The sequence below is a fragment of the Neomonachus schauinslandi genome, chromosome 12, assembly GCF_002201575.2.
Source record: "Neomonachus schauinslandi chromosome 12, ASM220157v2, whole genome shotgun sequence".
NCBI classification, from domain to species: domain Eukaryota; kingdom Metazoa; phylum Chordata; class Mammalia; order Carnivora; family Phocidae; genus Neomonachus; species Neomonachus schauinslandi.
This window is the reverse complement of record NC_058414.1, coordinates 1,937,177-1,958,644: the sequence shown is the minus strand read 5'-3', so window position 1 is coordinate 1,958,644 and position 21,468 is coordinate 1,937,177. Positions and strand designations below refer to the sequence as shown.

At 60.0% G+C, this 21,468-nt stretch overlaps 1 protein-coding gene across 1 annotated transcript in view; it reads left to right on the top strand.

Moving 5' to 3' along the window:
• The window catches only part of TNS3 (tensin 3), a 100,810-nt gene that overhangs the window by 18,440 nt on the left and 60,902 nt on the right, over window positions 1–21,468 (top strand). Inside the window, exons 6-8 of the mRNA XM_021703727.2 lie at window positions 264–329; window positions 1,131–1,235; window positions 17,158–18,414. Of these exons, the coding sequence (XP_021559402.2) occupies window positions 264–329; window positions 1,131–1,235; window positions 17,158–18,414 (1,428 nt within the window). The remainder of the gene's footprint in view (window positions 1–263; window positions 330–1,130; window positions 1,236–17,157; window positions 18,415–21,468) is intronic.

Below are 21,468 nucleotides of genomic sequence, written 5' to 3'. Positions count from 1 at the left end.
CGGCAGCGGCGGGGACACAGGGACGTGGGTCCTTGTTCGTTTCCACCCCTGTTCGCCCCACGCCCCATACGGCGAACCTGCTCACAGCTTGGTACCGGTTTTCCAGAACGCTGAGCCGTGGTCCAGAGAACATTCTGGAGAAGCGGTGGAACTTGGCTACTGCAGGGGCACGGTGCTGTCCCGCGGGGTTGGAAGCATGACGTTCATCCGTGCTTTTTTGCTGCTGCCTCTCTGAACTTGCCGATGTGTGATTTCTTTCTCAGATGACCGTTTTCCTGATAACGGCAAGATTGAGTTGCTTTTCTCTGCCACTCCCGAGAAGATTCAAGGTAGGCAGCCTGCCGAATGCCGGGGCCCGGTGCTCACGGTGGGGTGGTGGGTCCCGTGGGGGCCCCGTCCAGTCCCCCGCCTTTGTGCATGTTGGGAAATTGTCATAAGAGTTATTTCAATCACAGGCTATCTTTCAGGGGGTGGGGGTGGCTTGGAGACAGCAAGGCCCGGTTGCATCAGTAAGACCCCAGAAATGGCTAGACTTTTGCCCGAGGAAGGGCCCAGCCCCTCCGTCCCTGGATGTCTGTCCCTCAGTCCGGGAGATCATGCTGAATGTTTACTTCTCCCCCGACAAAGAATCGAATGTTTTTGAAGAGGATTAGAAGCACAGTCGACTGCAAATATGTATGTGCAAAACAGATTCTCTTTTCTTCTAAAAATACACCGAAAGAGAAATCTGTCCTTTTATCGTCAAGGCGAATGGTTCTTTTTTACCGCGAGGTCCATACGCGTGAACGTTTTCCTTCAGGCTTTCATTGCTGGGGAAAGTAGTCCCCTTCCCTCTGAGGTCAGTGCCCTGATTCAGTTAACGGTTAAGGGCAAGGCTTATGAGGTCAGGGCCCCACTAGCTTTCCCAGAGTGTCGGCAGGTGGGCGCGTGGGTCTGGGAGCCCAGAGCGGCCGGGGCGCCCACGTCCCCTCTGCTTCCTGCCAAGCCGACTCTGGTCCCGTCCAGTTTGTTCAGCAGACGAGCACCACCTGTCCTGTGGCCGCGCCAGGCCTGGGGGGCGCAGACATGTGGGTCTTGGCGCTGGTGCATGCGGCCTGCTTGGGCTGTGACAGACACCTCCTCCCACGCAGGGTGTGAACACTTGCGCAATGACCACGGCGTGATCGTGGACTTCAACACCGCAGACCCTCTCATCCGCTGGGACTCGTACGAGAGCCTGAGTGCCGCTGGAGAAGGTATGTCCGGCGGCTGCCGCCCAGGGCAGGGGAGGGGTGGAGAAGGCGGCCTGCTCGCAGTCGGCTTGGATGCCAGAAACCCTGCCTTCTTTCGGGTCTCGGAGCCCCCCTCCCAGCGCTGTGAGTTTAGGGGAGCCTGTGAGAAGCAGGCTTGGAATTTGGGTGGTGCGGCTCGTGCTTGTCTGCATGTTGCCAAGGACGGTTTTCCGCCTTCTTCCCCGGCTTCCCGATCGTGTGCGGAGCGCTGAGCGTCTGTTCCCAGGTGGCCTCCCAGCTGTCCTGGGTCCCTGGGCAGCGGGTGCTTTGGTTTTGTAGAGGTTGCTGTGATCCTCATCTGGTTTTATGGGCTCTTCAGACCGCCTCACCTAACGTGTTCGCCCACGGGACAAACACCTCGGGCCCCGGGTACCATCATAGAAGCCACCTCACGTGGGTCCGAGGAAGGACTGGGGCCTTCTCCCTGGCCGCCAGGAAAGCTGTCAACCATCCCACGGTGGGGCCTGATTTGGGAGAGAAAACCAAAAGCTCCTTGTCAAATTGGTTTCATGCAGATGTACAAAAGCCAGAAGGTGTCGGGGAGAGAACACCACTCAAGCCCACTTCGTGGGTCACGGGGCCTGCAGGGTGTCCGGGGAGGGGCGTCTGGTGTGCATGTGGACCAGCAGTTCCTGTCCTCGTGGGGGGCAGTCACACCTCTCCTCCCGGGCCCGGGGTCCTGGCGGGCGGTGGGGGGCCAGCTGCTCTCTCCGTAGCCTGTGGGGTGCTCCCTGTCCTGAGCAGAGAGCCGTGGGGGGCTGGCTCGGGGACATGGGTCTGAGATCACGCAGGGGGAAATAGGACTCACGTCCCAGCCTGCTGACCCCAAAGCCCCTCGGTGCAATCCTTGTTCCTGCAGCAAACACCCCTGCCCTCGCTGGTGCCCAGGCTGCATGGGGCCTGCAGAGAACAGAGTCCCGCTTGGGCAGTATGAGCAGAGAGAGGCTTGTTAGAGGCACGGGGTGCCGGGCAGGCATCAGCGTCTCCTGCACTGTGCTGGCCCGTCTGGGGCGCTGCTCCCTGGAACGGGCGGGGCAGCCCCATGCATGCGGTGGGGAGTGGGGACAGGGATCAGTCAGCAGATCTCCCCACTGTGCTTCTCCACCCCCTGTCGGTCTTGTTCTTTATTAACTCGTGCCTTGCTGGACTGGGTGTGTGAGCACGCCTCCCAGCCTGTCCTAAGGTGCCGCAACTCAGGGATAGGCTTCTCCGCCGAAGCAGGTGGGTGGTGGCAGCGGGCGGCCTGCAGCGTCCTGTTGGGAGGCCTGGCCCGGGAGCAGTGGGGGCATTGCCCGCCTTGTGGGACCGCCATCCCCCCATTCTCCGTGACAGTGAATTAGCAAACATTGGCCTTTGCTCTCGGGGCGGGGGGGGATACGGGGTCGGGGTCTTGTGAGCCTCGAGTCACAGCATTTTTGTAAGCCCATCAGTGGATAACTTCATCACACCTGTGGTTCTGTCTCAAGACACCAGATTTAATCTGTCTTGTTGATGCTGCGAGCCTACGGCCGACAGCACTGAACTCATGTCGAGCAAAGTGTCTCTGATGCACGTAATTTCCCCATAAGGCACCCACGGCCTTCTCCTGCTTAGACACCGGACAGCCCTTCAGGACTGCCCTTGGGGGTCATTTTAAACAGCAGAAATACCAACAAAAAGCACAGAAATGCAAAACCTGTGACATGCAATAGGACTGGAGGCTGGAGGATGCTTATTTATGGTGTGGGAGCTGGGAACGTGCTCATGGGACGGCTCCGAGTCGGGGCCCCTCTGCGCACCTCACTGAGTGACCACCAAAATGCCACGAGCTGATTTGGGGTTAGAGATAACAATTCTGGGTGAGTAGGTGAATTAGCAGACGTGGATTCAAAATGACGGTGATCGACTCTACTTGGTGTTTTTGTGTTTTTGAAATCCGTCTCCTTTCTTCCGAGGCTCCTGTGGGGCCGTGCCCTTTGGGCCCGGTGACCGGGACCGTCCCATCCATGGGGAGCGTGGGTCACCCAGGTGCACCTCCTGCCTCTCCACGCGAGCTGTGTGGCCTTGAACAAGTCCCTGGACCTCTCTGTGCCCTTCCCTGTTCTGCACGGGGAGTAGTCTTTGAGCCAGAGCTGCTGGTCACAGGGCCCCATAATGGTGTTGTCACCTCCTCCGGAGCCCGGAGCTTGGGGAGGCGCTGGCCTGGCATGGGTCGGTGAAGGCCTGTGGAGCCCTGAGGCGGCTGTGGGAGGGCACGTGGGCCCCATTTCCCCTGCGCTGTTGGACAGTCACCGCGGCAGGATGAAACCGGGGCACACCAGGGAGGACCCGGGGTGGCGGGCTGCGGTGCCCTAGACCCTGGTGGCTTTTCTGTCACTGTCACCCTGATGTCGCTCAGCAGGACGCGGGTGCACCATCCCCAAATGTCACCAAGTGTCACGTGTAGGGGACTGCCCTGGGAGGACTCCCTGAGTTTGGAGCGTCCCCCCGCCCCCGGGGCCGGTGACGGCGGATCTCGGTGCCGACAGCCGCAAGGGCCTCTGTGCGGGCCAGGCTTGCGCTCCAGGAGGAGCTCGGGGAGAGGAGGACGAGCAGGCCTTCCGGTGGGGGAGGCGTGTGTGGGTGTGTGTGTATGTGTCCGTGTGTCCGTGTGTGTACGTGAGCATTGTGTGTATACGTGTACGTGTGTGTGCGTGTGTCTGCACACGATGCACCCTACGCGCGTGTGTACGTGTCTGCGAGCTGTGGGTGGGTGTGGCCCTCTCTGTGGCCCCACCTGCGACCCCGAGCAGTCTCCATAGGAGGCCCCAGGTGCCGGAACGGGAGTGCGGGCCGGGAAGTAGGAAAGTATGCGAGAGAAGCTGCCACTCAGCCTGTCCTTGGTGAGAGCCACAGGGGAGGAGACTCTTGCAGGCAGGGGTGTGGGAAGGCGTGGGGGGCCGCACGCCCTGGGACCGTGCCGGAGCAGCAGACACCGGGGAAGGGGAGGGGAGGCCTGTCCCATCAGGAAGGGTTGTCGTGCCGAGACTGCTTTCCTCCGGATGACCGGCGACCTGGCTGGGGGGCCCGGGAAGACGACGCGGGGGTGTCCTGAGAGCCATCGGGATCTGCAAGGGGGGTAGGGGCGACAGCAAGAACAGATGGGGCCTGACTCAGGGGGATTCTGGGTGGTCGGTGGTAGCCTCCTACCCAGGAGGTGGACAAGTAAGACTGCCCCAGATTCGACCCTGGGGTGAGGGGCAGGGAAGCTTCCAGCGCAGCCCACGGTGACACGAAGCCTTGCCATGCGCCTTGACCTCCAAGTTCCTGGCCTTGACCCACCGGTGAGTTTCGGGCCACAGACAGAACGTTGCTGATCTGCAGGCGCACAGATGGGGCCGCCACACCCCGGGCTTGGGTTCTGCTGCTGTTTGCCAAGGGCTCATCCGCAGTGCCCCCCGGCTCGGACATGGCCCCCAGGCGACCACAGTGGCTGTGACAAGACGGCGGGAGAGGATTCGGATGCCCGGCACCTTTCCAGTGCCGTGTGGTCCTGTTGCCCTCGCATGCAGCCTGGGAGGGCTGCTGGTCGGGAGGCGTGTGGCCGCGGGGTGTGCGGAGCTGGCCAGGGAGCTCTGTGGTCCACGTTCCCCATCTGGTGGCTCAGAAACTGTGGTTCGGTTCTCATGTTTGGAAACCCAAGCAAGCTTTGGATCTTCGACCCCTTAGCAGAAGGAGGGTCTGCTGGAATCCGGCAGATGAGTCGGCAGGCCTGACTCTGCTCCGTGCCAGGCGGGGGGCTCCTGCCCGGCCCCGCATCCTTCCCTGGAGCGCGGTGTTGGGACTGTCACTGGGCCCGCTGACCTCTCAAAGGACGGCCAGGACATCTGCTCTGGGGAAGGGGCAAGCAACACTTCGGATGTCGACTGCCCAGACTCTCAGGTTGGATTCTGGCCCATTGAAGGCAGGCGTGTGCGGCCCTGGGTTTTTGCGTGGGAATTAACGTCGAGCTGGGAAATGAAGGCGGAGTCGTTCAGCTCTCATACGTCAAACACAAAAACTCTGATAATTAAAGAAACACACTGGCCTTGGAAAAAACCTGGAAAGTGGGAGCGACCCTGCCCCGCGTGTGGTGTGGTGACGGCTTTGTCCCCTGTCCCCCTTCCGGAAACTCTCGCAGACACGTTGTTACCACATCACGTCCCATCGATTCCTGCATGCCTTCCCTTCCACGCGCTTCGGCTGCGTGAAGGAAGCGCACATCAGGCCCGGAGGCCGTCCTTCTGGGTCCTCCGCGGGGAGACCCGGTCTCTGTCCCGCCAGTAATAGGAAGGGCGCCCCTTTCTCATGTGGCTTCCATGCAGGGCCTGTGGGGGCACGTCTGCCACGTCAGGGACCTTTCAGCGAGGCCACCCACATGGGGAAAGCGTGCCGGGTCTCACTCAGTATTTGGTAAGCGGGACAAGAGCCTGAGTGGGGTGGGGCTGGGGTGCACACGTGTGTTCGCCTGCCCCACCCCCAGCTTATGGGCCTCCTCACGCCCCTCCCCCGCTCTGCCCCAGGTATTGCCGGGTAACCGGCCATGCGTGATTCTTCTTGGCCGTGGCGGTGATGGGAGGGGGAAGTGAGGGTGTCCCTGGGGACAGGCTGCGTGTCCTGTAGCTCTAGGCTCTCCAGCAGGCACCTGCCCACCCATTCATCCCCCTGCCGGGACCCTCTCTACCCACTGTCCCTCCACCTGCCTTCTGGATCTGTCATGTTGGGGTGAAGTCCTATTTGGAGACCAGGTTCTGCCTTTAACAGTTGGAAGCCACAGTGCAGAGTTAGAATCATGTTTAAATTTCAACAAACAAGATTTTTACACACATAATTGCACGTAATCAGGCTTTTATTCCCACTGCAGGTCCAAGGACAGAGGGCATGGCCGTGTTTTATTCTGTTATTGTTCTGGAAGCTGTCATCAGGGGCAGGGCAGATGGTGGGAGGCAGAAGCGTGAGACTGTGTGTCTGTTCCCAGAGTTATATTTAGCATGTCCTGCCCAGACTGCAGAGCATATGGTTTGCAAAGCATCCAGCCGTTTCTTGGAGTTGGGGTCATTTTGGTGGCAGTGTGTGACCCTGCGTCAGCCTTGGGAGCTTCAAGGGACCCTCAGATTGCTCAGTGCATGTGAGTTGGGGGCTTCCACCGAGGGCGGTGCTTCTGCCCTCCGAACGGAGGATACATGTTCCTCGGAGCCAAGCTGTGGGGTTGTTGCCTCAGTCCCTGCTTCAGGGCAGCCGTGTTCCCAGAGGGGTCCTTCTTGGTGGGGACGCCTAGCACATAGGTGACAGGGTGGCAGGTGTGTCTGTCTGAGAGGGGGCTGACATCAGGCCAGCGGAGGCTGGAGGTGGGCAGGTGCGGGAGCCGGGAAAGCGGATCCCAGTGGATGAGCAGAAGGCATCTCAACGGACCCCCAGGCCTGCCCTGCCCACGGCCGGGGATCCCCTGCACACACTCAGTGCCCACCTCACTGAACGGATCTCGGACGGTGCTCAGCTGCCCCGGGGAAGTTTTCCTCCCAAAACTGAGATGCGGAGATGTACTTTTTGCTGCTTTATGTTCACATAGCAATGGCTGGTTCACGGCCCGATACACTCCGTGGCGTCATGGTCCCCGGGACGTCACTACAGGAAATGGGAATCATTCAGGATCCTGTTGGAAACATTCTGAGGGCAGTCATGCTGTGAAAACTCAGTAGGGTTTTTTTAAAATCAGTATTGAATGTAACCCATTTGTTACTAGAATCCGTTCTCACAAACATCTGCAGATATTTGGCCTCGATCTTGGGAATCCTGGTGAGACTTTGGTAGCGATACTGTGTCTTTGGATGCGGAGCAGGGCCCAGCGAGCAAGGTGTGAGAGCAGGGAATCTTCCCCAAAAGCCCCTGTTGGGTCTGGTCGGGGGTAACCCCGAAGCTTCCCCGTGGGACGGTCTCTCTGCACCCCGCCCGCGAGGGGCCGCCCAGCCTCCTGCACGACTCCCGTGCCCCCCACCAAGTGCTTCCAGAGATGGTCGGGAAACCTACCGCGTCTTCTCTGCATTAGACGTGGGACCCCGTGCACAACATTACAACTCTGTGGCGCTAAAAGGTTTGAGGCCTTTGCAGACGCTGAGCCACCCTGCTGCCTTCCGGTCAGACGTCAGCAGAACCTCAGAGACCACGTGGTTGCAGAAGTGGGTGCGGACGGCCCGAATGGCTCCATGTCCTCGAACCCACAGGCAGGAATGCTGGGAAATGACCGCATGTCGACCGCTGCGTGGACACCGCGAGCCAGGCGGGTGCAGTCTCCACGCGTTCTGGAAGGCTTGCGGCGGGCTCGTTTATAAAGCATGAAGGACACCCACCCCGGGCCACACGAAGAGGACAGCGAGCAGCGTGGAAGGAATTCTTGCTTCTGAACATGTGATCGGTGTGCAGTTTGCTTCCCTCAGAAATGGAGAGAGGAGACCCCCGGTCAGTGGCAAAGCCTCTCGTCTCTTCCTCACGACCGCCTCAGCTTGGAGCTGCGCGGGTCTGGTCTCCAGGTTCTTGTCCAGCAGGAGGCCCTGCTCACACCCGGATGCAGAGTGGGCTCTAACCTGGCAAGACCCCAAACGCTCTGGAGAACACCCAGCTCTCATTTCTTTCCTTTCCATGCAAACTCTTGGAAAAGAAAACACTAGGTGCCCAGTCCCTTCCGTGACGACAGCGACGGAGGTGATTGCAGAGTGGGCACACGGAGGTCCCTCGATGGCAAGTGGATTAGTCAGTGTCCTTCCCTGGCGCCAGGTTGAATAGATCTTCTTGCTCAGAGCGCGTTACGTCCTAAGAGAAGGGATCCTTTCTCCCTGGTGAGAGCTGGTTTGTGGGGGGTGGGCGCTGCCCCATCTGCGCTGACCGCCCGGCGCTGTCCCTCCTCGGGCTGACGGAGAGGCAGCATGGGTAAGGACTCTGGGCTGTGCTGGTTTGCGTGCGCGCGTTCTGCTCACTTACGGGGTAGGAGCGCGAGGCCCCACCACGCGGCCACGCAGCCAGGACAGGGCGTCAACTGGTGCAGCAGGTGCGGAGGCCCGAAATCTGGTGGAACCAGGGAGGGGAGGGGTGGAAGGACACCGAGCAGGATGTGCCCTGTGTGATGAGCCCTGAGGAGCTGGAAAGGGAGGAACAGCCTCGGCGTGGAAGGATGCTGGGCAGAGATGTGCTGGCCGACAGTTTGAGGGACACCAGCCGTGCCCAGACCCTGGTTTGTCAGCCATCAGCCGGGGCAGGTTGGTGCTGGCTCCCCGCATGGTCTGGAGGCGTGGAGGGCTGAGGTCTGGCCGTTCTCCGCCTCCTCAGCTTCCAGAGTTCAAATTTCACTAAACCTGATTGCACGAAACCCCGCCCTTGTGTTTACATTGCCCTGGCCTTTTTGTGGAATCAGAGTCCCCAGCTTAGCCCAGAAGGTCTTCCACCTTGTGCAGTAGCCCCAGAGGGCGGCCGGGGCCCTGCAGGGGAGGCACACCTCCACTCTGTGTGCACAGGAGGCTGCTGTTCTGGGGGTGAAGACTTTCTGCATGGGAGAGTGGGGCCCCCGGGTGCAGCCCGGACACGCTGCTGGGCTGTTTGGAAGGAAGGTAAGCAGGGAGCGTGTGCGCCCGGGTTGCATGGGTGTGTGTGTGTGTGTGTGTGCGCGCGCGCGTGGCCTCTGCCGGGCTTCATAGACCGGCGTCAGAGCCCGGTGCTTCCCTGAGACGCGCAAACCAGACCACCAGAGGCACAGACGGTGCTCCCGGGAAGACCAGACCTCCAGGGTTGAAGGAATCGGTGGAGCGCAGGCTGGCCGAGGGAAGCCGGTTCGCGGCTGAGAGTCTTCCTTGTGTGCGTCTTCTCTGGGAGAGGCAGGGCAGTGGTGGTTTGGAAGGGGGTTCATGCCCGGCCCAGGTGAGCCCTGATTCGGCTGCTACGGTCGCCTGTTCTCCTGGCCCACTGGGTCTGGAATGTGTTTTCACAGTTAGGAGTGCCCACGGGGGAACGGGTCAGAGGCTCCCCAGATAAGCGCCCTGGGCGTGACGGGCCTGCGCCGGGGCGTTGGCTGGGAGCGGTGCCGTGCCGTCGTGGCGGGGGGGGGGGGGGGTGAAAACGCCCCCCAGCCCCGGGGGGCCCGGAGAACAGGCGCCGGGCGCCGCGGAGTCCGCGCCCCTTCCCGGAGGGGCGGCTCCGCGTAGACTTCCCAGTTGGAATGCTTCGCTCCGGCTCTCTCTCTGTCTCTTTTTTTTTTTTCCCTCCTACTCTCTGTTTCTCCAAGAATTTACAGCCTGCCTCCTTTCTAGAGAACGTTTGGCCAGAGCTCATCTTGGCTCCGAAGGGAGCAATTTCCAACAGCCTGGCTTGGCAGGCGAGGTGCCCCTGCCTTCCTGCTGCAGGCGCCTTCCAGACTTGCGGGGGCGGGAGGGGTTCGGATCTGAGTCTGGGGGCCCGGGCAGTGCTCACTCTCGAGGTTAGAAGGCACAACCCGAGAAGCCCCGTCCCGCGATGCAAGTATTTCTGGGGCCCGGGGTGAGAAGCCGGGTTTCCCTTCATGCCCCTGTGGTTCCTAGCATCTTCTGCTTTTAGCAAAACAGAAGCTAAGGTAGAGGAAAAGGGTGGTTTTCATATCACCCTGTGACATATCAGACTCATCGTATGTCTGCTTTCGGGGATGAGAGGTCATGTTCTCAAAGGCCTAAGTGTGGTCATCGCTTTTGGCTCTTAACTGACACTGGAATGAGAAATAATTCAATATAAATGCAGGGCAGCCTTTAATTAGCACAGAGGCAGGATCTTGTTTGAATAAAATAAAAGCAGACCTCATTTCGGGAGAGGTTTACAAGGGCTGCGGTGCCGCACGCCCAAGAGGAGAGACAGGTCTCTGCATGGGTGACTTGGTGCTTCCCAGCACCCCTGGGAAGGACACCTTCCTGGCCACCCACTTCTCTCGCTTGTGAAGAGTGGCCCAAGCCCCCCGCAGTCCCCCAAGGGAGGAGGCGTCCTGGGGACACTTCCAAGACCACCCGCGTCTCCCCTCCGAGCAGGAGGATGCCTGGGGTCCCCCACCTGCTCACCCCGGTCCCCTGCCCTGGGCCCATCCCCCTCCAGGGTGCCTTGCTAGGTGACGAGCCCTCTGGGCGCCAGAGGCTGGGATCTGGGGGCACCGTCTGTACGACGCAGTGGACCCCGAGACACTCACCGGACGCCAGAGGTGCGGACGCAGGTGGGTGTCACTGCAGAGTCCGTTCTCAGAATAGAAAGCTGGGCAGCTCATCGCCGCCACTGCATCTGGTGGCCAGAGTCCAGGCAGCAGGTGCAGGAAACAGGGTCTCTAACCACCTGGGCGCGGGACGCCGTGTTACAGCTGCTGACAGCTGGAGGCAGCCGCTCCGACATAGGGCCGTGCCGGGGTGTGTTTAGGACAGTCGGCGTTGGCAGTTTGGGTCAGGTCAGACGATGACTTATGGAACTTTTGGAGAAATTCTAAAATTCCAGCTTTTACTTTAGATTTCTATGAAAAATCTGTTTTTCAACTTAATTCCCGCAGGATAAGGTCGGTTGAGCTGAGTTACGCCTACTCCTTAACCCGATACGCTCTTACTTCCCAAGCTCTGGGCCCAGAGAAGGCAGGCCTGAAGTGTAGCCGATTCCGGAATCCGTCACCAGAGGAGGAAGGGGACGTGCAGGGACAGTGTTCACCTTTGTGTTGGTCTCGTGAGATACCCCCCGTGATCTCTGGGGGGGGCTCTCCTTGAACTCCCCTTTGCCGGGTCACTTCTGCACAGATAAGGAAAGTGAGGTCAGAGAGGTTGAGTAACTCACCCAAGGTCACACAGCTGTGGTCAGGATTTTTAATCAGGATTCGAGCCCAGATGGATTGTGGCAGGAAGCCTGGAAGGGAGTGGAGATGTGCTCGTCAATCAGTTATCCTAAGGAGAGGAGCGTTTTGAGCACCTCCTGAGGTCTAGGAGGAGGAAGGAAGGTCCCAGAAGAGAGGTGGGGGGAGGGAGCCACTATAGTTTGGGTTCATGGTGCACCGAGTTTCTTTTCGTCTTGATTGCACGACTGGTTTTGATCCAGGCATCCTCACCTCTGGTAAAACGAACTCTATTCAGCCTGCAGTTCACTTTCTGTCCCCAAACTCCCACCACAGCCAAAATACAGGACATTTCTGTGCCCCGAATCACCCCTGGTGCCCCTCCGCACCTCCCCTCTCTGCCCCAGAAGGTCAGGCGGGAGGTGTGTGACTGCACGTGAAGGTGGATGCAGGGGCGGGGTCCTCTTTCTCCTTCTTTGCTGGGAAACCTGCACGGGGCAGGTGGGGACATGGCGATGAGGTGGTTGGTCTGGCTGTGTGGCCTGAGGGAGTCACGTGGAGGGAGCTGGAGAGGGCCTCGTGGGCCGCAGGGAGGCAGCGGTGACCGTCCCCAGCCAGGTGGGTCAGGGCGAGGAGGGAGCCTTCCCTTTCTCAGGGGCTCGTGCCCCCATGGGCTGTGGCCGCCACGGGAGGGAACCGGTCACGACTGTGACACAGGGGCCCACGGTCTGCCTGGGCGCACGCTGCTCTGCAGCCTAGAAAGGGGACACAGAACTACCACCGCCAACCCAGCAGCCACGGAATGGGGGACTCAGCGGACCAGGAGCCGTGTCAGGAGCTAGGGAGGAGAGCACGGCGCCCAGGCGGTTCCCGAGGAGGGAGTGCAGTGTGTGGGGGGAAACTGCACAGAAAACATCCAGGCGAATTCCTTTCCTAAATTAAATTGCTAATTTCACCGAGGCGGTTGGTTTAGGATTCCAGTGTCTTCAAAGATTGGGAAGCACGGACCTGGGGGGTGGGACAGAGGTCAGGGTGCGTCCCGGAATGCTCTCTCCCATGTGATGCTGTACAGCCTATGTGAGCCTCTGTGTTCTCATCTGCAAAACGGGTTTTCCGATTCCTGCTTCGCAGCATTGCTTTGGGAATTCAGTGAGCTCCATCCCTGGGGCGTCACCCCCTCCTCCCCCACACATAGAGGCTTGGTCTTCAGAATGTTATCCCGTTTGCTGGAGGACATCTCCGCATCTCTGTTCTTCTGCGGACACAGCCTCCCCTGACAGCCGCCACCCTGGACGCGCGCACCTCCTCGCATCCTGCTCCCTCCTTCTGCCCCTGTCCACCCACCGGATGCCTGAGATGTGCCCGCCACCCTGTCTCCTCTTGCTTCTGTCCTCGTGCCCCGGCCTGGTCTGTCCTGAGCGCGCAGGAGGGATTCTGCGGAGTCCTCCTCTTGCATCTGTGTTAGCAGCCCGCGGCTGGGGCGAGTGCGTGGTTCCCTCGGGCGGACAGGCCTTGGGCAGTTTCCGCTTGTCTCCGTTGCAGACTTGCAGGGAGGCCCCTGTTAGCTCTTCTGAAATGAGAACTGGCTTTGTAAGCGAACCTGACGTGATAGTAGCAGGTGAGATCCGTGGTCAGGACGCGGGAGACAGAAAGGAGTCCAGGGAGCTAAATCAACCTGTCAGGTTTGGTCTCTGGTTGGAATGGACTTCTGTTGGAAGCGGGACCAGCAGGCGGCTGAACCCATCACAGATCAGCCTGGAAGGAGGCGGAGTGGGGATTCAGCCGACCCTTTGGCTGATTTTTGACACACCTGTACACACAGGTGGGGGTTGCTTAATCTGTTAATATTTTGGTCTCCCCCATTTTCTTGCATTCTTTTTGAAATGGTGGAGTGCCTGCTCCCTCCTTGTGGGAACGCCCCCTCTCAAGGTCAGGTGGGGGTGGGCGGGGCTGGGGCGGGGTCTGCGGCCTCCCGCACTGCTCTGCGGGTGTTGTCTTCCTTCTTGTTCTTTTCCACATGATAAACTGTCCCTCTGTGTCATGCAGCCCTAATCAGAGCTGTATGTACATTCGTTTGATTTTTAACTAGACCCTGGCTGCCTCCTTTTGAAAGGAGCCCTGGGTTCTGGCCGGTGGAGGGGTGGAGGCAGAGAGAAAGGAAAGGTGACACGGAGGGGGAATGGCTGGGGGCAGGGGGCGCTGGGCCAGTGAAGGCTGTCGTCCCCGTGTCCCCAACCGAGAAGCTGTAGGCAGAGTAAGCCCCCGGCTGCACCTTCTAGAATTCTCCGTCCTTGCCCCCACACCCACCCCACAGGGGCCACTCTGTAGCGACTGGGTTTGGAGATGGGTTTGGAGAAGGTGCAGAGCTTAGAAGCCTGGAGCCTCCTTCCCTGGAGGGGCTGTGCCCTCCCTGACCCCTGGGGTCGGTGGCGGCACCGGGGACCCCGGACCCCAGCCTGAGTCTGGGCTGCGCCTGGGTCCTGGAATAATACTTTCCACCTGTCTTCCAGACCCCGGCCACATGCCAAGGGGCCCTCTGCCATCACTAAACAAGGGTGCCCCTAAGGATTGAGCAAAGCCCGTGGGGACTCCGCATAGCGGGGACGAGGCTCCTGTGTTTCCTGGGGAGGGTTCGGCAGGCGGCTGCGCGAGCCCCTGAGTGCAGCGTCCACGCCGGGTGTCGGGAAGCACAGCGGCGGCCCCGCACAGGGGAGCTGGTCCTTTCCCGCGTGCGATGCAGGGACAGGCCGCCCGCAGGTGGGAAGACTCAGCTATGCGGGTTTGAGTAAGGGGAAGGCAGGCCGGTGCGGGAGACGGGAGTGGCAAAGACACTGTGCTGTTGTTATGCACCCACTGCATGCCCCCCACATTGTCGCACACCTGGGCCAGCGCCCCGGGACTTTTGGGCGCCCCTTGGGCGTCTGGCCCGTCCACCTGCCGACGGGCACGTTGGGCCAGCTGTACGTTAAGCACATGTGTGTTCTTGGGCGTGTTGGAGCCTCGGTGTGGGCGACCTCGGGTACCTCTGCGGCGCGTGCAGACCAGCTGGCCACGTCAGGAGCCGCGGCTGTCGCGGGCCAGGCTCGCGGTGGGGGCCCCGGGGCTGTGGGCGCTTCTGCCCTCACACCGTGTTGCTCTGTGTTTGTTTCGGGCTGGTTGGTTGTTTTCAGTTCTTTGGCCCACTAAGGTAGAGGAACTTTTCAGAACAGCCCCCAGTCTTTCTTGTGTGAGAACATGCTAGAACATTGGTTCTCTTAGTTACTCAGTGCCCACCAGGTACCAGGGTCTATTTTCTAGTTTGGGGTAACACAGGTGCTCAAGCCCCCAGCCCTCCCGGAGCCTGTGTTCCCGTGGGGGACACAGTGTGTCTGGATGTGGGTGTGCCGAGGATGGAAGCCCCCCAGGAAGCCCTGCTGAGGATGGTGGGGGAGCCAGGACAGAGAGCAGTGGAGGCAGGGAACAGCAAGAGCAAAGGCCCTGGGGCAGGCACAGGTGTGTGACTGCTGGGGTCTGGGAGCAGCAAGGTCAGGCTGGAAATGAGGCCTGGAGGCAGTGCTGGGCTCCATCCACCGTGGACAGAGCTCTTCTTAGTGGTTATGGCCTGTTGGCCACCGCGCTAAAGATTGGGATAATCACTCTATTTCGTAAATGAGGAACCAGGGGCTGGAACAGTCTCAGTATGAGCTGAAGGCACAGAGCATAAATGCAGGATGGGAATGCAGGCCATTGCGTTCCTCCCACTGAAAAACCAGTCCGGTTCTTTCTTGTGATAGTGGATGGAAACCCTCGCTCAGAGTACAGGGTGGGGGCCAGACGCCCCTTCCCCTTCCCTCGTCCTGTGGCCAACGCCCCCACCCCCCAATATCACAAGTGGGTGCGTCTGGGGGCACATCCCGTGCCTTTGGGAAGGTCCAAGCTCCTACAAAGGGATCGCAGGTTTGGGCGGGTCTGTCTTGGGGCTTCATGGATGTGGATCCTGTTCCTTCCCTGGAGATGTAACGTGCGTCCTGTAATCCGTGTGCATGGTGGGGAATTCAGGTGAGGGCCCGTGCTGGAGTTTGTCTGCATCTCATCCCGGTGCTGCCCGTGGGAAGGCCCCTGAGTGGCCCCCCCCTTCCGCCCCTGAGAGCTGCGGATCCGATGTCCTGAGTGCTGGGCCTTGCGCAGAGTGTTGGGTCTGCGGTAACGATGTAGCTTTAACACATTTGTTATTCTCTTGCGACGGCTCCTGCTAACAAAAATAATGATAGGGGTACTCGTGACTCCCCAGGCAAGGGGATTTCCTGCCCTTCACCACATCGTGCAGACTCTTCCTCGTGGTGCTGGCCAAGGGGTTCTAACTCAGGGTGATTAATGGGCACTTTTGCCTAGTGTCCCATTTTAAATTAGAAGAACTTCTGTACCACTCCTTCCTGGCTTCCTTTTTTGTTGTTTGAGTCATGGCGTCCATGCGTTTAATTGGGATTTAGGGAGAAGGACTTGGAAGTCACAGTTGCGGTGGCATGAGATGCACGTCTAGAATTCACGGATGCCCGCCTGGCTGTGCTCCGAGCCCTCCGGCACCGTCCTGGTGGGGTCTGATTCGCACAGAACAGAGCCCGGGCCGAGAGCCGCCCCTGGCCTTGCGCTCTGCTGATGGAGGGAAGGCGTGCGCTCGGTGGGCTTACGGAGGTGGGTACCTCCTGGTGCCGGGGGCGGGGTGTCTCCCACAGAAGCCGAGTTGAATGCATGCTTTTTCAGGCCCCTCATCTGGGAGCCGTGGGATTCGGGGTCTCTGCGGGGTCCTCTAGCGTGGATCCCACAGAGCCGCCTTTCCGCTGGTGCCCAGGGTGCAACAGGCCTGGGTTGTGGTCCCACCTCCGCCTCCCAGCAGGTTCCTGACCTCGGCCAGTTTCAGATTCTCGTGGAGCGTCAGCTCTGTACGTTTGAGAAAGCAACACGTTTGTTCGCTCGACAGGCTGTCCTGCGATAATTGGAGCAAGCTGACGCTTGCCCTCTAGCAGGTGCTCAGGAATGCAGCTAGCGTCACCCTGATGACCCTGAGTCTGAGTGCAGCCCCTGCCCGTCGAGCTCCCACCACCGGGTATCGTTCTCGGGCGCTTGATGTATTTACAGGATCTTGTGGGTCATCCCCCCACCCCGCTCTGCTTTAGATGCGGGTCGATGGGGTTGCACACTGCCTTTGTCCTGCTTCTCCTGGGCACAGCTGAAATAGGAAGGAAGCCCGGGGTCATGCGTGCCATCCACACAAGAGTCCCTGATACCCCGCAGGTCTTGGTCCTGTCTCGTCACCCCACCATTTCCAAAACCGCTGGGAGCCGCTGACCGTGCTGGAGCCCGGAGCCTGAGTCCAGGGCAGGTTCCTCCGGAGGCCCAGTCACCGCGGGCACACGGTGGCTCCCAGGTGCCCAAAGAGCGTGGGCGCCGCCCTCGGCCGCCCCCTTGTTTCACTCTGCCGTGTCACCGTGGGAAACCACATCTTCCCGCCCCGACTCACGGCCTGGCTCGTCTTTCCCAACTGTCCTGGCGGGCGGAGGCCAGTGCACAAAGATGTTCCCGGTGTCCTGGGTCCTGCTGTGCCTTCATCGGGCCTTCTCAGTGGAGGGATGCTGCGCTGTCGAGAAGTCTGGAAGCCTGGAGATGGGTTTCTGCCTCTCTCCCCGTGAGAGTCAGGGCCCTGCCCTGTCTCCTGCACCCCACGCCCCGCTTCTTCACCCCTGGGGGTTTTGGAGCTCAGCTGTGCTCAGCATTCAGGCAAATGATGAAATTAACTCTGAACCCTCAGGGCGAGATGACTCCCCAGTGCAGAGAATCCAGAAGGTTCTCTGAGTGATGGTTCTCTTTGCACAAAAAGGTAGAAAGGGTCCTGGGTCCTGAAGCTGTTGGACTACCTGAATTGCCTTTGCTGATGCTCGCGTTGCCGGGGCACAGATAGACTTTTGGGATCAGAGAGAAGTATTCGCTCCGATTATGGTGAGCTGTCTGTTAGGAGTTCATTGGTTGGGGCAGGTGCACACCCGTCTCCCGAGAGCCCGAAGGCCCCTTTTCCACCCTTGACTTACCGCCCATTTTTTCCCCCAGTGCTGCACACGCAGGGCCCCGTCGATGGCAGTCTTTATGCCAAGGTGAGGAAGAAGAGCGCCTCGGATCCCGGCGTCCCCGGAGGGCCCCCTGCTGTCCCCGCCGCCGGCAGCCCAGACCACGGCGACCACACCCTGTCGGTCAGCAGCGACTCCGGCCACTCCAGCGCCTCCGTCAGGACCGACAGGACCGAGGAGCACCTTGCCGTGGGGCCGAGGCGGGGCCTGAGCCCCCAGGAGAAGGCCGAGCTGGACCAGCTGCTCAGCGGCTTTGGCCTGGAAGATTCTGGAAGCCCCATCAAGGATATGACCGATGCTCCCAGCAAGTACAGCGGGACACGCCACGTCGTACCTGCTCAGGTGCACGTGAACGGGGACGCCACGCTCAAGGACCGGGAGACGGACATCCTGGACGACGAGATGCCCGGCCATGACCTGCACAGTGTGGACAGCATCGGAACCCTGTCCTCCTCGGAGGGCCACCAGTCGGCCCACCTGGGCCCCTTCACCTGCCACCAGAGCAGCCAGAACTCCCTCCTGTCGGACGGGTTTGGCAGCAACCCCAGCGAGGATGCCCACGGCAGCCTCGCCCCTGACCTGAGCCTCGGCGTGGACCCCCCCCTGTACGAGCGGGAGCGGGCGTTCGGGATCCGAGACTCCAAGCATCCGCAGCCAGTGCTCCGGAGGCCCTCTGTGTCCGCCCAGACGCAGGCCTACGGACAGAGCGGCTACTCCACGCAGACCTGGGTGCACCAGCAGCAGATGGTGGCTGCCCACCAGTATAGCTTCGCTCCCGATGCCGAGGCCAGGCTCGCCGGCCGCGGCCCGGAGGACGGCTCTGGCCTGGTGCAGGCCCAGCCCAGGGTTCCGGTCACCCCTACCCGGGGGGTGGGCGGCAGAGTGGCCCTCCAGAGGGGCATGGGCCCCGCGCCCCATGTCCCCGATGCGCAGCGGCCCCCTCCCGGCAAAGCGTTCAAGCCCAGATTTCCAGACGTCAGAGTCGTGAACGGGACTGGACCGGAGCCGAGCGCAGACCCCTCCCCAGGCTCACCCACCCTGGACATCGACCAGTCCATTGAGCAGCTCAACAGGCTCATCTTGGAGCTGGACCCTACTTTTGAGCCCATCCCCACCCACGTGAACACGCCGGGCAGCCAGGCCAACGGCCCCATGCCCCCCGACAGCGTGGGCGGCAGGCTGCGGGCGAGCGGCCTGCAGGACGCGGGAGAGGGCCCGGGCAGGGCCTCCGTGCGGCAAGGTGAGCGGGAGTCCCACAGGATGCACACTTGTCTGCCTCTGTGTCTTACGGGACGGGGCCTTGCAGAGGAGTGCCGGGCTCATCCTGGGTCTGGGGGAGGGCAGCAGAGGCGATAGGGGGGCCCCTGGGCACAGCCTTGTGGGGACAGGTCAGCAGCTGTGCACCTAGCTGGCTTTGCAGGAAGTGGGCGGCTGCTCATGGGTCCGGCAGGCCCCAGAGGGTGGAAGACTCAGGAGTGGGGAAGGATGGCGTGAATGAGGGAATCCCAACATGGGTCCCCACATTCATGAAGCCAGATACCCGGAGGGCACTGCTTGTCCATTACGGCCACCCCAGCTGGCCCTGGTCCCCACACCACACGTTCCAGGGATAAGGGCCTTGCAGACCTCCTGAGTCAGCACGGCCCCACCGCTGCAGGGGTGCACCGAGCTCCCCACAGGGACTGTGCCCCTCATGTTGGGGTGGGGTCTGCGACTTGCTGTCCGTGTCGGGGAGGCATAAAGCTGTGGGGCCCCAGAGAGCTGGTCAGGTGTGCGTGGGGGCCAGCCAGCAGGCAGAGGGTGCTGGAACGGAGGGAGGGGGTCAGGGGCAGGGAACAGTATATGAAGGCTGCATGGAGAAGGTGCTTCCACACACACAAGATGGAGCCCGGTGGGCATCCAAGCCGGGGAGCCACGGATGTCTGGGGAGGCTGAGGGGGCTGCGTTCTGGACACCTGTCCGCTCTTAGGCAGGGGCCTGGACCCAGAGGCCGCCTAAAGGCTGCGAGCATGGTGTCCACGTGAGGCCAGGCTCTCCTGCGTTGGAATGTCAGCAGGCTCCCTGGGTCCCTGTAGGAGTGAAGACAGGAGGAGTCACGAAGGAGGGCGCGCTGTCCCCTCCCTGTCCTTCTGCGTCTGACCCTGAGTGCCGCGCATCATGCTGAGCCCGTAACCCTGACGGATGGATTAACATTCACTGGCGGGGTTCTCTGGACCCCTTTCATCTCCTTAAGGCCCCTTGGCTGCAGGGACAGAGGCCCGTCTTAGAGTTGAGTTTTTGGAGGTGTCAGTAGATGAAGTGACCCGCCCAAGGTCACACAGGTCACATACAGTAGAGCAGAAAGAGGTCTCTGGTCTGCACCCAGACACCCCGGCCGCTGCTGGTAGGAGGCCTGCTCCCGAGCAGCCATGAGCCGACTCTGAGGGAGTGGCTCCCGGCGTTGGGACAGGGGTGGAGCGTGGCATGCGGCTCCAAAGTGAGGCTACGGCTTTCGTGAGCACCCAGCGGGGAAGGGCAGCCTGCCTGAGGTTTGCCCTGCATCGGCCACAAAGGAGCTTGACAGTGTAGAGGTGTGCTCACGACAGCCCACGAGCAGGCTTTGCCTCTCGTTCTGGGACATCTTGTCTTGATAACAGTCCATTCAAAAGAAGGCTCATGTCTGTAGCTCTCAGACATTCAGATTGAGGCCAAAGGGAACTCTATCTCCCTGGTAGGTATAGAGAATACTGGAACCCCTTTGGTTTTTTTTTTTTTTTTCAAGATTTTATTTATTTATTTACGTATATGTATGTGTGTACGTATGTATGAACGAATGAATGACCTTGGGGAGAGAGAGAGCATGCATGTGCAGGGGAGGGGCAGAGGGAGAGAGAGAATCTCAAGCAGACTCCATGCTGAGGGGAGCCCCAAGCAGGGCTCGATCCCAGGACCCTGAGATCATGACCAGAGCTGAGATCAAGAGTCGGACACTTAATGGACTGAGCCACCCAGGGGTCCCAGGACCCGTTTGATTTTTAAACTTAAATGTCAGTATTTGTACTTCTCCGTTGGAAAAGGCTGGATCAGCCAGCAACAGAAAAAAAAAATCACTAGGTGGCGGGGGAGGTCCCAACAGGGTAGCTAACCAACTGGATTTGAGTCCTGGAACATTCCAGGTTTGGGGATGCAAGAAACCTGTGCTTTGAAGAACTTCCAGATCCCGAGCCTTGATGGGGAGGCCAGGGCTGCTGAGCTGAGCCACATGCGGCCAAGCAGGAGGGACCGGCGAGTCTGAAAGGCCCCATGGCATGCCCAGCTTGGTGGCCATCACCCCACACATGCATCATGTCTGTGTCCCTGAGGCTTGGCCCCAAGGACACATGTCTGACCAGAGCCACCTTGAGTCTTGCTCAGACAGGAAAGGGGTGGGAAAGTTCCAAGGTGCTGTATCTTCCAGCAAGACCCTGCCTGGTCTGCCTTGTGTCTCAGGTGCACTCTTCGCTGTAAGGAATACCTGGGTGCAGGGACCTCAGCATCCAGAGCTGAGTAGGATCCCTCACTCTTTGTAGAATGTGTACCAATCGTAAGAAAGACCACCAGTCACCTAGTGGTAGGAAGTTGGGAGTGGCATTCCCCGGAGCTCCTTCTGGGGACTGCTGCGTGTCCTTACAGCTCATGAGTGGCTGCACACCCACTGTGGGTCTGGTTATTTCTGAGAGGAAGATTCTATGGGAAAGCTAAGCATTTCCTGAGAAAGTCTGCTTGATACCAGCACTGTAGTCATGATGGTGATGGTGATGATGGTGATGGTTGTGATGATGGTGATGGTGGTGATGGTGATGGTGGTGATGATGATGGTGGAGGTGATGTTGGTCAAGATGATGGTGGTAGAGGTGATGTGATGATGGTGGTGATGGTGGTGGTGGAGGTGATGGTGGTGATGGTGGTGGTGATGATGGAGATGGTGATGGTGATGGTGATGGTGGTGATGGTGATGATGGTGATGGTGATGGTGATGATGGTGATGATGGAGATGGTGGTGATGGTGATGATGGTGGTGACGGTGGTGATGATGATGGTGATAATGGTGGAGATGGTGATGATGGTGATGATGGCAATGATGGTGGTGATGATGATGGTGCTGATGGTGATAATGATGGTGATGATGGTGATGGTTGTGATGATGGTGATGAAGGTGATGATGGTGATGGTGATGATGATGGTGGTGGTGATGGTGGTGATGATGGAGATGGTGGTGATGGTAATGATAGTGGAAATGGTGGTGATGATGGCAGTGATGGTGATGATGGTGATG